Source organism: Chroicocephalus ridibundus, chromosome 12 (assembly GCF_963924245.1).
Source record: "Chroicocephalus ridibundus chromosome 12, bChrRid1.1, whole genome shotgun sequence".
Taxonomy (NCBI): Eukaryota; Metazoa; Chordata; class Aves; order Charadriiformes; family Laridae; genus Chroicocephalus; species Chroicocephalus ridibundus.
Window position 1 is genome coordinate 12,464,403 of NC_086295.1, and position 14,951 is coordinate 12,479,353.

The 14,951-nt window shown below is 46.1% G+C and overlaps 1 protein-coding gene across 1 annotated transcript in view; it reads right to left on the reverse strand.

Annotated features, from left to right (window-relative positions):
* The window catches only part of TOP1 (DNA topoisomerase I), a 70,028-nt gene extending 58,305 nt beyond the window's left edge, over positions 1 to 11,723 (reverse strand). Inside the window, exons 1-2 of the mRNA XM_063349996.1 lie at positions 11,555 to 11,723; positions 10,902 to 10,926 (exon numbers count right to left, since the gene is read on the reverse strand). Coding sequence (XP_063206066.1) covers positions 10,902 to 10,926; positions 11,555 to 11,587 — 58 coding nt within the window. The 5' untranslated portion in view covers positions 11,588 to 11,723. The remainder of the gene's footprint in view (positions 1 to 10,901; positions 10,927 to 11,554) is intronic.
* Between the last annotated feature and the right edge of the window lie 3,228 nt (positions 11,724 to 14,951).

Here is a 14,951-nt window from a genome sequence, read left to right on the forward strand (position 1 = left end):
GCAGCCTTTTATCCCCCATCTGGTGGTCGTTAACTCTAGAGCACAAACCTCAGAGTACGTCACTAGTACTACTCCATCCCTCCATTTTGTACACGCTGCTTGTGTTGCAATGAATCATACCCTCACACGGATCTCCAAAGAGCTCCTGCTTCCAGTTTCTCAAAAGGCTGGACTGAAATGGAGAGGGCCCGTCTAACTCGTAAGTGTACCTTCTTAGGCAAGTTAAAACTGCTACCTGCCCATCCTAGCTGTTTTATCTCTCCAATAATTGATCTTACTCACACACTTGCTAGCATTCACAAACTGGCAGAAGACCTAATACGCTCTTCTTATTGCTCAAGGCGCAATTAGGAGACACTCACATCCAGGTGGCACGTATGGTGCAAGAGACTAACCTGCGAAGTACTTGATACTGGAACAGCGCGCACAGACCAGGAAACCACTGCGCTCTCTACTGTAAATCCAGTGATTTCGCTAATTGCGAAACCCACCACGCAACATTTTCATATTTGTGAAATAATTTAGTACCACAGAAAAAAATGTACGCTTTAGCTCGAGATGAGTTCTGCATTTAAGAAAAAAATTACAACATACGCTAAAACTGCAGGAGCTCCTTTTTTTTTTTTTGTACTAGCCACCTCAGTCTTCAGCTGGAGAAAGAATTAAAAATCAAAAACAAAAAGTTCAATTGGAATTGGATCTTAGTCCCAGTCAGACAGCTTTGTATCTATTTCTGTGCTGGAAGAAATCACTCCCACTCTGTTCTTGTTTCTCCACCTCTGAGAAGAGCATAGTACTCCCTCTTTTCCCACTGTGTTGCCTATTTAAACAGTATGGCCTTAGGACAGGATAACAATGTATAGTACAAAGGACCTTAATCCCAGGCATAGCGTCCCTCCCCAGTGCTTCCTGCCTTCAGCTTCAGAAGAGTCGCTCTTCACATTCAACCCTTCATCTTCACACGTCTGACCAGAGCACCAAGCAACACAGATGACAGCTGGCAAGACAGCATCACACTAAACCAGAAGCTGGAATAAGAATTGCCAGCTTACTTAGCTACTCGTCTCCCTAAGGACAGAAAGAACTCCATCCACTTGCATCCACTGCAGAGCAGATGAAGGAAGACAGTCCTCCGACCCGGTTATCAGGTCTCCAAACCATCTCATGTCACAAGCTATGTTACAGGGTGTCTGTCCCCTGCCACCACCTGTATTTTTCTCCTCCTAAAACCCTGCTCACAGACCACAAAACCAGAAGCCTCTTAGTTGTGCTACCCTAACTCCAGAAATCTCTGCGTTTCAGTTAGAGTTGAGAAACACGTAGTGGTCTGCTATCTCCAGATAATTAAAAATCTGCAACAGACACTTGCCATATTTCAAAGAGAAAAAAGAACATAGAAGGCGAAAGTCCACTTTTCCCTCACACTCTCCCCTAAAAGGTCTTTTTAGGCCACGTCTCCAAAACAAGAAACTGCAACCTCAGAGGAAGATGAGCAGCTGTTTTGACAAGTCTGGCCCTTGTTCAAGTAATGGAATATAAGCCTTGAACGGTAATACATTGCCATCAATAAAAAGTTCAACTAAAGTACATTGCCCTGGCCCTAAAACACAGGTCATCTCTTCCACATTACATACAAAGGAAAAGCACTGCCGTTCAAATTTAAAAGATGTACAGAAGAAAACTGGCAAAGAAAAAGAAAAAAGGTCCTGGATAACACTACAAGTCCGACTTCTCACGTGTCGGACACAGTGTTAGGCAATAGATCAGAGAAGTGACAAATGCCAGGAAAAATTAAAAAGCTATCTGTACTTGGGTACTGCTCCATTCCCATTATTTTCTTGACTCTTTACCATGAAGCCACATCTCTGCTCAATGTCTAAAAATATTCTTTCAAAAAATTCTTAAAATTATTCCATTTAGACACTGCCACACATCTTCCAGCTGCACCAAACTGACAGACATTTGGATGGAAACAAGACAATTTCCAATCCCATGCAGTATACACTGAGTAATGGAACGCGCCAAACACTTCAGAAATCACAAAGCATTTCGTAAAATTCATTCCAGAACAGCCAGACAAACAGTGCTCGTGCATTAGCTCAGTGGGTTTCAGACAGGACAAACTATATGCAGTCTTATCCACGTTGAACATGAGACCTCATATATCATTTGTTCCTATCGTTTACGCCCTAACACAGCAAAATGTTCTACTATTGATGTCTTAGATGCTTGCTGCAAAAATTAAGACTGTGAAAATCAACGTTTAGGATTTCAAAGTGAGCAGTAAGCAGTAAAAGTCACCAGGGTCTTATTTTTAGAAAATCATTAAAAAATAGCATTATGGGAGAAAAGGGGACATTTTGAAGAATCGGTACTATGCCTTCATTGAGAATTGTAAGAGTCTTGCTCCCCCGAGTAAATTGGACTATCTGCTAAGTACTGTGTGTCTGTAAGAGCCTATGTCAGCTGTACACAGCAGCTGATGCGATGTAACAGGCACTCAGCTAGTATACCGTCACCACGGAGCATGTCTTTAATGGACACAGATATGACCTCGCCAAAGATGAGTTACATACGCAGATCAAAATATTTTAGTGAAGCTACAAGTACACTCCAAGCTTTCCTCAGGCAGAAATCAATCTCTCTTCAGTCATGGAAAGATACAGCCAACTGCAGAATCACTCTGCTGCGGCACTGAATTCCATGAACGTCCATCTGCCTTTAACAGGCAACCATCTATGTTGGGCAGAATTATGAACGGCTAAATCTTCCTCTTTTGGTGGGCACCATGAAGCTCGGTGCCCTGCAACACTGCTAGAGAAGGAAGTCATTGTCTTTGTAACATTCCCTAAAAAAACCCTTCTCTGACGAAGGTATAAGATAAAAATACATGCATGCACACCCACACAGCTCACAACTGCACAAAGCATATGGTAAGCTTCTGAACACGAACAAATACACTCATGTCAAAAATATCGATAAGGAACCCAAAAAGATCTACCGATCAGAAGCTTTGTGGGAAGCAACTTTTCGCTCTAAGACTAACAGGAGCCTTCCAATAAAACAATTTCCCAATGGCCTGATGCTGTCCCTCTTTACCTTGCAATCATCCCAATTTCAGAAGTTACCACTCTTCAAACTTATAAAGGGATTTAAGTACTTTAGGTGGAGACACAGGTTGTTTTTCTTGATAAGGTATTGTGTGCTGAGGCTGAATGACAAGCACCTATGCTAACTTTCCAGCTACGCCTCCCATATTTGAGCCTGCACTGCCCCCATCCCATCAAGATATGCGTTTCAGACACTTTCCAGCCCCCGCCCCCAAATCTTTCCAAGACAGGAGTAAAGCATGCTCAATGCTCTCTGTCCTTCGGACTCCTTCATGTTGGGAACTGGCACTTTCAAAACACACAGCAGCTGTCAGTACAAGTTAATTGTCTACGCTGACTACTAATGTGACCAACTTCAAGTGAAGCTATTGAGATTTAAGTAACAGCTATGAACAACGGAAACTTCCCCAGGGTGAAGCAACAGTAAGTATCAGATGCAGCATTCACGAGAGCTGTCTGCCCGTTTCTTCTTTTTCGTGCAGAGTATTTATTCCAGCAGACAAAAAGACCTTGAGATGACAGAAAACATCACTAGAACTTCGTGATAACACTCTAGCAAATTTGTGAGGCAAATCTTATTTGAACCTCTGACCTCCTTCTACTCATATTTCCTCATTACAGGACCCCATCTCTATCATTAGCTACTAATAGGGAACTAATTGCCAAGGACTCCCACTTCCCCTAAAGCATCAAGTCTGATCTCCACCTGTTGTGCTGGAGGATCTCCCAGAATATTGTTTATTGCAAGGACTGGCAGAAAACTATATTTCGTATCACCACTCCTGCTGACACTACAACACAGGCTGAGGTTTAACAAAACCTGCTTTTACCTCAAAGAAGTCCGAGAATCATTGACGTTAAGTAGGTGCTACAAAAGAACAAGTTTCAGGAAGACCAACTGCAGCTCCATACTCTCCCACTTCCATTCTCAAGTCTGGAGCTCTCACTCGTTCATAAGCTAAGTAGCTACAGAAGTCAAATTTAGGAACCAAGTTTCAACTTGAAAATATGCACACATGCTTATGTTTCTACATCCAACAGCAACTTTCTACTGCTCTTTACACCTTGCAGGTGACAAAGATACAGAATTCCCCTTTCTTTTCACATCACCTTCCAAGTGTCCTAACTCTCACTGTGACACCAGAAGATATTACTGCAGTTCACTCTTTATGCTCAGTAGTTTAAAAAGCGAGCGTTCAAGATGAAAACATTTCATCTATATTTCATCTACAAATCTGATAAAATCCACTGGAACTATTTAATATTTATGTCAGCCAGGACATTTTGAACAAATGCTGTGCTAAAAATACTGTAGTCTCATACACACCAGGAAACCACTACTACAACTTGTTCAGTTGAACCACGAAATAGCAGGAGCCTGCGGTAGAAAAGGCGCTCTCTGCTCTGCCCAGAAGAGCACTCCAACACTGTATTAATTCCAGCGTTCAACCAGTGACAAGCAGTGGAAGCCACCAGAGGCACATGCGGTGGGAGCTCGCCAGAGCAGAGAATTAATAGCAGAGTAAGGAGAGCAGTAACTGGGAACACCATTTAAAGGGAATAATCCTACTGTAGCTGAGAACTGGGTTTTAAACTGATTTTCTAGCTGTTCCTTCAGGAGAGCGGGTCAGCAGTAAACTCACTGCTGAAACTACAGCAAGTGCATACCCTTCTCCTGTTCTCTTAACGGGAAGAAGCATTTTGAAATCTAATGATGATACATATTTAAATGCTGACAGTGCTAAACAGCTCAGAACTGATAGTCATGCAGGGAGAAGGTATGGCCAGGCAAATTTGTCATATGCTGCTGTCTCAGTCAAAAGAAACAGCCCCAGAAAAGCAAGGTGATAAACGCCGATTTCTACAATGAACATCCTTTCTCAGATTTGGAAACCTAAGACACAGTCAAACTGCAGTCGGGAGCAGAATACATAATGCTAAATAGTATTTTGCTCCCATGTTTCAGAGTGTGAGGTTTGCTATAAAACTTGGGGCAGAGTTCCTATAAAACTAGTGGCTGCAAAGGCAATTCCATTTAATAAGCCAATAAATATTTCTGAACCACTGCATGTCTTACAAGGATATGAGAAATTATATTAGCACAACCAACTCAAGCAGATGTGAAAGAGAAACTATCCCACCTTGAAAAGCCGAAAGAGAGAAATCCAGTGATTTTTTTTTTTTATGTTAAACTCTTTTCTTAAATAGTCACTGTATCACTAAAGCCCCTCCCTGCAGTCCAATAACAAAAAAAGCAGATACCCTGTCAGATTTTAGCAGAACTAAAACAATTTATAACACCGGTAAGAATCTGACCCGGAGCCTCTCTCTAATAGGGCAGTGGCTTGTGCTACTTCAGCAGGTATTACTTTAACAGGAATCCAGTGAAATCATTAACAGAGGAATTTGAGTCAATGAGATGTTAAGTACTTGCTATAATTACATATTATTGCAGTTTCTGCTGACAGCGCAACTCAGGAGGTTGGAATTCAATGAACTATCCAGCAAATATCTGATGTCACAGTTGTAAATGAAATTAAATCTGAATTTGTGTTCAATCATGTTTATGAGCTGTGTGCCTAATTTAGGTGAAGCCATGTAAAAAGCCACACTTTTCCATTGGTCCCCTGGTTAAAAATTTTTCCTGTTTTACGAAGTAAACAAAGTAGCCCTGACAGCATCTTAATAACAGATAACGTTTAACACCATAGTAAATGAAAAAACATCCTAAGAAAATCTGCTACAAGTAGGAAGCACACAGGCCATTAACCCCCGAAACACATCTTCCAGCACATTTAGTTAATTCTGCTGAGTTTTAACAAAAACAAAAGTTGGCTGCAGCTGACAGAAATGCATTCAACTCCCCACTCCCACAAGACACCCATTAAGTTTTAACCTGAATGCTGAATGTGTCAGAACAATTAACACAACAGACCTCAAGGTCTTTTAATAAAGCCCTTCTTCTGAGGCTACTGCTGGGAAAAGCAAATGCAAACAACTTATGCACATGATATTTAAGAGCAGCTTATCAACAATACATTTATTTACATTTCTGGGTCTGCATTTCTGAGAAGCGTCAGAAATTATCTATTTACTTCAGAGTACCCTTACCTGTAACAATCTGAACATTCCTACAGTAAAGCTACACTTACATTCTACAAGCCCTGCAGTAGATTGCTGTGAACGTATTGAAAATCAATGCAAAAAGAAAATTAAGAAATTTCGCAGAGATTGGGGTCTGACGTTAATTCCTAAAATAAAAAAAAAAGCTAAGTGGTTTCAGAGTTAAAACTCCGGCGGGTATTGTTCTGAGGCTGTGGGCAGCACTGACAATGCAGCTCATCACCCAGCACTGCAGTCTGGAAGCGAAGACAGGGAGTGACTCAAGGCTTGTGTTGGAAGGAACAAATTACATTCTTCAGGATTCACATCTCCATGTATCACAAAAAAGGGAAAGGAAATTTTCAGTGGAGATATCAATCTGCATCTAAATACCATTAACTACCTTTTGTATTTTGGATCCCTTGCCAAACATTTGACATTTAAAGGCGCTGGTGACGACATGCTCCCAGGGAACTTAAAAGACAGTTTCGCCCTGACAATAGTGCACAAGAGTTTTACCTTCAAGCTTCCTAACTTCATCGAGTTTGTTTAGTACAGTGGCTCTAACAGCAGCACCAAGGTACACAGAGCCCTGGGTCAGAGGTGGCCCTGCTCTCCTTCAAAAAAAACCTCACTCATCCAGGAGGCGCCAACAAAGCAGCAGCAAGGAAGAACAGATCTGGTCTCCCACAGACTTGTTTCACAACCCTTGAGAATTCTTAAGGATCTCTGTTATGTCGCTTTTCAGTTTGTTAGCATTTGAATCACCCCCACCTTTTACGTGCACAGCTCTATTACACGTGAAGCATGAATTTAATGCAAAACACGAAGCGTGCTGAAATTCCTTAACTTGTAAGGCATCTGTTCAGCACTCTTGCTATTTAATTTTAATTTCCCTCTTGCTAACTCCCTTTCATATCTTCACGCTGATATATACAGTGGTGCCATACGAGCGCCCAGGCCAACATAAAAAAAACCTGCCAGTTTGCGATAAGATGCTGCAGCAGCAAAGGCTCCTTTTTCCCCCTAAAAAAATTCAATGCTAAAGCAAGCCCCTCCTTCAAGCGTGTTTGACTTCCAGAAGCCACCTCTATGACGCTGGACAATCAATTTCATACTTGACTCCTGGTAATATACTGTAATGGTTACGACAGTGATACCAGCCTCAAATGGCATCTTAGTATTACTGGCCAAGTCAACCAGAGAGAAAAACCCACTGCTTAGGGTGATGTCTTCACCTTCTACACAGAACAGTTCTGGATTTTACACAAGTTCTGATCACAGGCTGATGAACAGCCAAGACACTAACAGCAGTGAGCGGAATTTAGCAGCTTTGGAATACAATTTGATTATTTTGCAAACAAAAGTAGTTTTTATCTACTGCACTCTGCAAACACAATGGGAGAACCGAAAAGTCAAGATAAATTGCTTTTAGTCTCAACACTCCCCTCAGTAGTAAGAGGTTGTTACATTCAACCTTAACAACAAAGCTCTTAAAGGCAAAACTCAATAGAATCCAAACAGATTTTGCATCTGAAGTGATCTGCATTTTTACCAACTGAGGAAAAAAAATAATCAGACTGGTTCCCTCCCTAAGTACATAGTTGTGATTCAACATTTGCATCTGTGAAGAAGGGGTCATTTTCAATGACCAAGCTCTACTTGGAAATTACAGTTTTAGACTACCATTTCCCTTCTACAACGCTGAAAACTGTGAGGATGTTACTTGCAAAAAAAGGCTCGCTCTTTCAGAACAATATTGTTCTCAGGATGGTTTGCAAACAGGCAGTGCTAGGACTGAGCACGGAAAATTCTTTGCAGTGCGTACTGATACTAAAAATACAGTTAAGGTGAAAAAAATACCCACTATGGCCAAATTAAACAGGAGGGAGAATCTGGATATTGAGACGGAATGCAATTACCCAAGTTGGAATTTGCCCAGGATGCTCTTGCTTAGAGTGACCTGGCTATTTAATGACAAGAAATAGCCAGGAACACATATTTACTGCTGGCATCCTCCCTCATACCTAACACTACCCTGCTATCAATGAAAGGGGTGTGTAATCAGACCCGAGTTCTCGGCTACAGCCAGGGTGCCCCTGGGTGACCTGCAATGGGACAGCAGATCCACCCCCACCCACCTTACTTCAGCTGCAACAGCTCCTGTCATCACAACAGGAGATGGGATGTCCATCCACCCAGATCGGAACATTAGCAACAACAGGAAGCTTCAAAGTACTTAAGTTGCTCTACTACTGATACACTATCCAGAAGTCACCCAAAACATTCTTTATTAACAAAAATGTTTACTGCTGGTACTTTCAACATTTAGAATGAGTCAGTACCAGCCCCCAGAAAACCTTTCCTTCCCCCGAACATAAAGAGGAAAGGCAGCCTAACAGTAGAGCCAAAGTCTCCTTTTAAGTGCTGCCTAATAATCAAAGTACAAACCAATCCTAAACATCGGGGGGGGGGGGGGGGGGGGGGGGGGAAGGGGGAGAAGTACTTTAGATTCCTACCAGCCACTCCTGATCTTTGCCACTAAATAGGATGAAAACAAGAATATAAGGGTGAGACTCACCACTATGCCTAAATGAGAATTGCAGTTCCCGACACAGAAGTGCAAAGAACTCCTGTGTAGAAGAAACAAGGCTTGGAGCAAGCAGAGGTGACAGGTTTTCAGGGAGATCAGTCCTGGTCACAAGGTCAGAGAGGACAGTGTCTATTCTGTATTATTCCCTTAACAAGACTAACAGGGTTATACGCACCTTTCAGCACTGAAAAGGATTTTGGATTTTAGGGGCCTCTGATCAGTCACAATGCTGTTACACGACCATCGTAAAATAATTACAATAGGAGGAAAAAAGTGCAGATACCTACACTGGTGAGAATTTCTTGGGTATGTTTGATTTACCAGGAATTCAGTTTTTCCATCAAGATGTCTTACTTTGAATTTCTGTATTGAATTCCTCCAACACATGGTAGAAATAAAAACTGGAGGAGTTTTAACTGCTGTATGCCTAAAACCCTTAAAAGAATAAAACAGCACATGGTCACAATAGAGAAGAATCCCTCTAAGAGGTCCACTGGAAGCTGGAGTAGGAAGGTCAAATATGCATCATTTCCCTATGTAAATCAGTACATAGCTAAAGCTTACCAGGGAGTAGTTTTCCCTAAATAAAAATGATCCTTAAGCAAGGATTTTCCAGCATAAGAATGCTACAAGAATTCAAATACACACTTATATTTAAGTTGCTTCAAGAGTTCCTCCTGCACTTCTTGGGAAATACACTGCACCCCTTTTTTCTGTTAAGGATTATTCGTAGAGCCCTACTATAGATTCAGAATGGAAGTAAAAGTTCAAAAACTGCATATTCGCTACTGTCTGCTCTTATTGCACACGCACAATCACATTCCAAAGAACTGACAGAAAGAAAGGTGCACACAAACGGAGATCTGTAAATATTTACACGCAGTAGCCTACAAAGCAGCCAGGCACATGGACATTGTCCAGAAAAGCATGCTAAAAATCAGCGTAACTATAAGTTAACCAGGTATCTTCAACCATTTTTTGTCCTCTACCACCTCACCAGTCGGAGTTCCTCACGCATCCCAGTGACAATAACACATACACACAAAGGTAGGTGCTACGTCCTCAACTCCCCTCTACCCTTGCTTAAGCCCTTCAATTTGTCACCTACCAACCTGGGGGATGATTGCAATTAGCTTGCTTCCTTGAAAAAAATGAATAAATGATCAAAAAAAGTTAGCAGCCATCAGGCTGACTAGAAAAGATTGTATGTGTGTGTATATATATGAATACATAGACATGTAAGTGTATATATGTATATAAAAATATATACATATATATAAAATTACACGACTCCTATAGCGTTTCTGAACAAAATTAACAGTTACCTTACAAACTTTCTGAAGAGATGCTGTCTACCTTTCTGGAATTGTCTATATTGCTTTTCTTTTTTTTTTTTTTTTTAATGTGGGCTTTTATTTTAATTAAAAAGCCCCACCCAACAAGGTAAAGTTACATCAATTAAATGGCAAGAAAAGAAATAAGACTGATCTTAAAATGGATGCAGCAGACTCTTTTAAAGAGCAACATGTTGCAATCACCTTTCATTTTAGGGGAAGGGAGGGATTCCCTGAAAGGAACAGAGACGGGGAGCAGTGGGGGGAAGGGAGGCTGCGATAAAAAAAAAAAAAAAAAAGGTCTTGGGGATGTATTTTAGGTAAAAACTTTGCTTTCCCCCGGGTTAAGAAGGGGCTGGGGGCCGGGGATCGCCGCCCGGTGCCTCTGCAGAAGGCTCGTCTCCGGCAGCTCGGGGAGGAGGAGAAGGAGAGAAAGCCACACAGAAGAGAGGAGAAAAAGAAAATGGCGCAGAGACTAAGTCCCGACCGTCGACAAGGCGACTTTCCAGGGAGGAATCGGGGCCCAAAGGGGACCCCGGGAGAACCGATGGGCTCGGATCGGGGGCCTGCGGTGCCCCCACTATGGGGGGCGGGGGTCGGGGGGGGTGGAGGCCGCCAGGAAAGGGGGGTTTTTGGCGGCTCGATGGGAACAATGGGGCCGGTGAGCGAGGAGCCGGGACTTAGTCTCTGGGACGCCATGTCTGTGCGCGGCCGGCGCGGCGCGGCCGGGCTAGGGGAGGGCAGCGCCGGGGCCACACTCACCGTTCGCTCGGAAATCCGCCTCGATCTGCGGGGAGAGGAGACAGGGAGACACCGTGAGAAACGCCGTCCCGACGGGGGAGAATTTTTTTTTTTTTTTTTTTTGGTGGGGTGGGGGGATTTCCCCCCCCCCTTTTCTTCATTCTCATTTTTAAGGAAATTAAATACCAAATGAGAACGGCACGATTCATTCCCTCCGTGGCTGGTGGGGGGGGACAGGGTGAACCGGCACCCGCACAGCTCCCGGGGTCCCCCCCCCCCGCCCCCGACCCGAGGGGACCGAGGCCGGGGAAGATGGCGAGCCGCCCCCCTCCCCTTCTCCCAGGCGGAGGGTCACACACGGGTCCCCTCTCCCCCACCGTCACTCAACGGGTCCCGGGGCTAGGGGGGAGGCTCGGTGGATGGGGGCCCCCCAGCACGACGAGGCGGAGGGGACAGGCCGGGTTGACAGGGCTTTCCCCAGACGCGTGGGCCACCCCTGGCGGGGACAGGCAGCGGGCAGCAGCCGGGCACATCTCCCCTCACTGAGGGTAAGGAGGGGAGGGGGAGATCAGCCGGGTCCCCAGGGCTGACCCTGAGGGGGAGTAAAGACCCCGCGGCCTCGCTGGCGAGGGGCCGGGAGGTCCCCCGGGAGCGGGCGGTGAAGGGGCGCTCACCTGGGAATCGTTGTGCAGCTGGTCCCCGCTCATGCCGGAGGGCGCGGGAGGCCGAGCGGAGCGGGAGGAGAGGAAAGGCGAGGAAAGCCGAGGAGAGGAGCCGAGCCCGGACGCGAGGAAGAGCGCAACCCCTGCCTCGCCACCGTTGTGTAACAGACTAAGTCCTCATTTCGGCGCACTGCGCAGGCGCAACGCCTTTTATAGGCGGGGCGGGGCCCAGGCGGCACAAGGCAGGACGCGGGGGCGGGGACGCGACAAACGGCAGTTTGGCGATTTGCATTCAAGCCACACCCCTCCCCGCGCGCCAGCCGGCGGGATTTGCATACGGGCGCAAAAGACCCGCGTTTTACATATCCGGCCCCGCCTCTTCCTCCCTCCGCTCCAATCGTGCGGCGGAAGCCGGCCCTTATTTGCATGATAGACCCCGCCCCCCCGTCGCGGGAGGGACGCGGCGCATTGTGTAAGAAGCCGTGTCCCACGGGGGCGCGCAGTGCGCATGCGCCTCGCCGCACCCTGCCGGCCGCCGGCTCATTTGCATACCTAGCCCCGCCTCCCGCCGCGCAGGCTCCGCCCCCCTCCGGCCTGTCAGGGGAGCATGGCGGCGCCCGCACGGCGAGAAGGGGCGGCGGGGCGGCCGTGTCCCCCTCCTCGGATCCCCGTGAGGACCGGCACAGTCACATTGTGAGCGAGGCCCCACAGCCCCCGCTAAAGAAACGGGCCGCTGGGTTTCCTTGGAGGCCCTCGTGGCAGGCCCTGGGCCCAGCCACGGCCTGGTGGGCCTGCCCCCCACCCCCGGGCAGGGTTTAGCCGTGAAGAGGGGCAGGACGTCTCCGCAAGGCAGCCGGGAGCTGGTTATGGCCGTGCTTCGGGCATCCTGGTCAATGTCAGGCAGGGCTGCGGCGCATGGGAACATTGACAGTGTTGTCTGGGCTGGGCGACTCCACCTGGGTTGAGTCTTCCCTACAGATGGGCTCCTGGTGGGCTCAGGGCCTGTGGGACTTTCTCGTACACTGTCTCTCCACGGGAGGAACTCTGTGAGCTCGGCTGAGTCACACTCCTACAAAACCTGTATAAGCACCAATGGCATGATGTGCAGTTTGATTTCAAGCATTTCAAAGCGATGCAGCCATCAGTTCCCTTTGGCAGGAAAGGAGACGAGCTTGGTGTGTGCATCTGACCTGCAGAGAGCTCAAGTATGTGACTGACCTGTAGTTATTTGGCTACGTGACTGTATCGGGCTGGAATGCAGAGGCCACAGTAACCATGCAGAGAATCCACCATGCTACGCGCTGTACAGCTTCCCTACATCCAAATACGAGCGATACTAAGGAGAGACACAGATCGGGCAGGTTTGGGCTGATGTTAAAGTCAAGGACAGCAAAGGTGCATTGCAAATGAGAGCTTTCTGCTTTAAAAAGGGATCATTCAGCAAGATTTTTCTTTGAGTGTAAACAAGCCCTTTAATTTTTTTCTCTCATAAGGAAACAGAGGGTAAAAAGGAAACAAAAGCTTTATTTTCTTTCACCTAATGTGAGAATGAATCACCTACCTCCCTAGAAAAACACCCCCCTGCCACAACCCAAATCTGAAGACATTTCTGTTCTGCAGCAGCTCTACTGAAGGGGTTTTATTTTCAGTGTACTAAATGGCAGGTTTAGTATGCATGGCTGGTACATGTCTCACAGGACTGCCTCCAGTCTTCTTGGAGCTTCCATCCTGTGCTGCAACACAGACTGTACCTTTCCTCAGCTTCTTTACACAACCAGAGCTTTGATTTGACACTAAAATAATCTGGCGCTGCCAGGCTATCTGAAGAGATACATCAAAATGTAAGCAGCGACAGCAGCCACCTATTTGCACTGCATATTTATACCCTGTAAAGGGAAAACTCTGTCACTTTCTTACAGTCTTCAGAAGAGGATCTGAGGACTTCCTTTTTTTACCAAGAGCAGGCAAATATTTCTGGCTCTAGAGCTGTTTATTATGCAAACTGTTTTAGTCACTGTTAGGTTTTTAAATATAAACATAATGAAAAGGCTGTTTCAGACACCTTTCCCGTTGGAAGATGTGTTTGCCCCTAGCTCACAAGAATGAGATGAAAGGGGGCTTTGAGCCCCTCCTCGCTGCTATCCAGGGGTGGAGAGTCTGCATCCAGAGATGCAGGACAGCCTGGGAGCAGTCCAGCACCTGCATCTTTAGGCACGAGAGATTCCTAAAAGCCGTTTCTTTGAAGCAGCAATTTCACTTTAAATCTTACATATATCTCTCTCCCCAGGAAGCCTTGCTCAGGTGGCTGTGTGCTGCCACAAGAGAGGGACCGGCTGCAAGCCCCACCACACTGCAGCTGCCGCCAGCCCTCTTCAGAGGAAAGGATCACTACCTCTGCTACCAGCTGCCATCTTCACAGGCATTTGCAAACGCCTGTCTGGTTGCAAAACACAGCCTCTGAACTGGCACATGAGAGGTTCAGCGCCGCGCTGCCTGCAAGAGTCTGCTGGCAGCCAGCTAGGAGAGCTCTGAATGTAAAGGGAGCTGCCCAGTTCGTTAGCTCAGGTCCTAATAAAGACCACTCCCGGATCCATTAGTGACAAGCAAAACCTTGTGCCGCTGCTGTGAAATACCACTCATATGATGAAGGAAACCTCCGGCTGAGACATCCATACCCAAACCAGGCAGAAGTGCCTCCCCTGGATCAGTTCCCATCTGCTACGTTTCGTCTCCGCTCTCCCATAGTGTTTGCTTGGGGCCCAAGTGGAGCCCTGCAAGGAGCCTCTGCTTCCCTGTTAGATCCCAAGAGACAGGGGGATATATAACTTGTTCAAAAGCAAATTAAACTGTAACACCTGTGTGGCCACATCTGTTGCAACAAGCCGTGCGATAAAAAAAACCTGCCTGATCTCATGGGACTCCCTCCAAACCTATAACCTGCACCATTGCACTCCAGGAGCCTGCACAACCCTCGTCCTTTTCCCACCTTGCATCCTTTGCTGCTGGGGAGGCTCTACCAAAGGAAGGGAAAGGCCCATACAGGACACACCGCTGTACAATCAGCCCTTTCCACGGCAGAGGCTGGCAGTGAAGTGGTTAACACACTTAGACCTGCTTCCCTGGCAAGGCTGTGCACACCCCATCAAGATAAATGGGGGAAGTTCACACCTCTGAGTGCTGTTGTCTCTCTCGGTCTCTCCAGGGCTCCCTGGGACTGCAGTACATCACCATCAGGTTAATGTAGCCTAGGTGATTGCTTGCAAAAAGAAATGGCTGGAAACTACGTGTTTAAATTAAATCATAAATCGTCCTGGATATAAAACCTGTAGGAAACCTTCCAATTCTTGATCCTGGCGAATTGTGAGATTTGATATATTTGGTGCAGTGGGGACTTCTTGCTGTGCTCAGA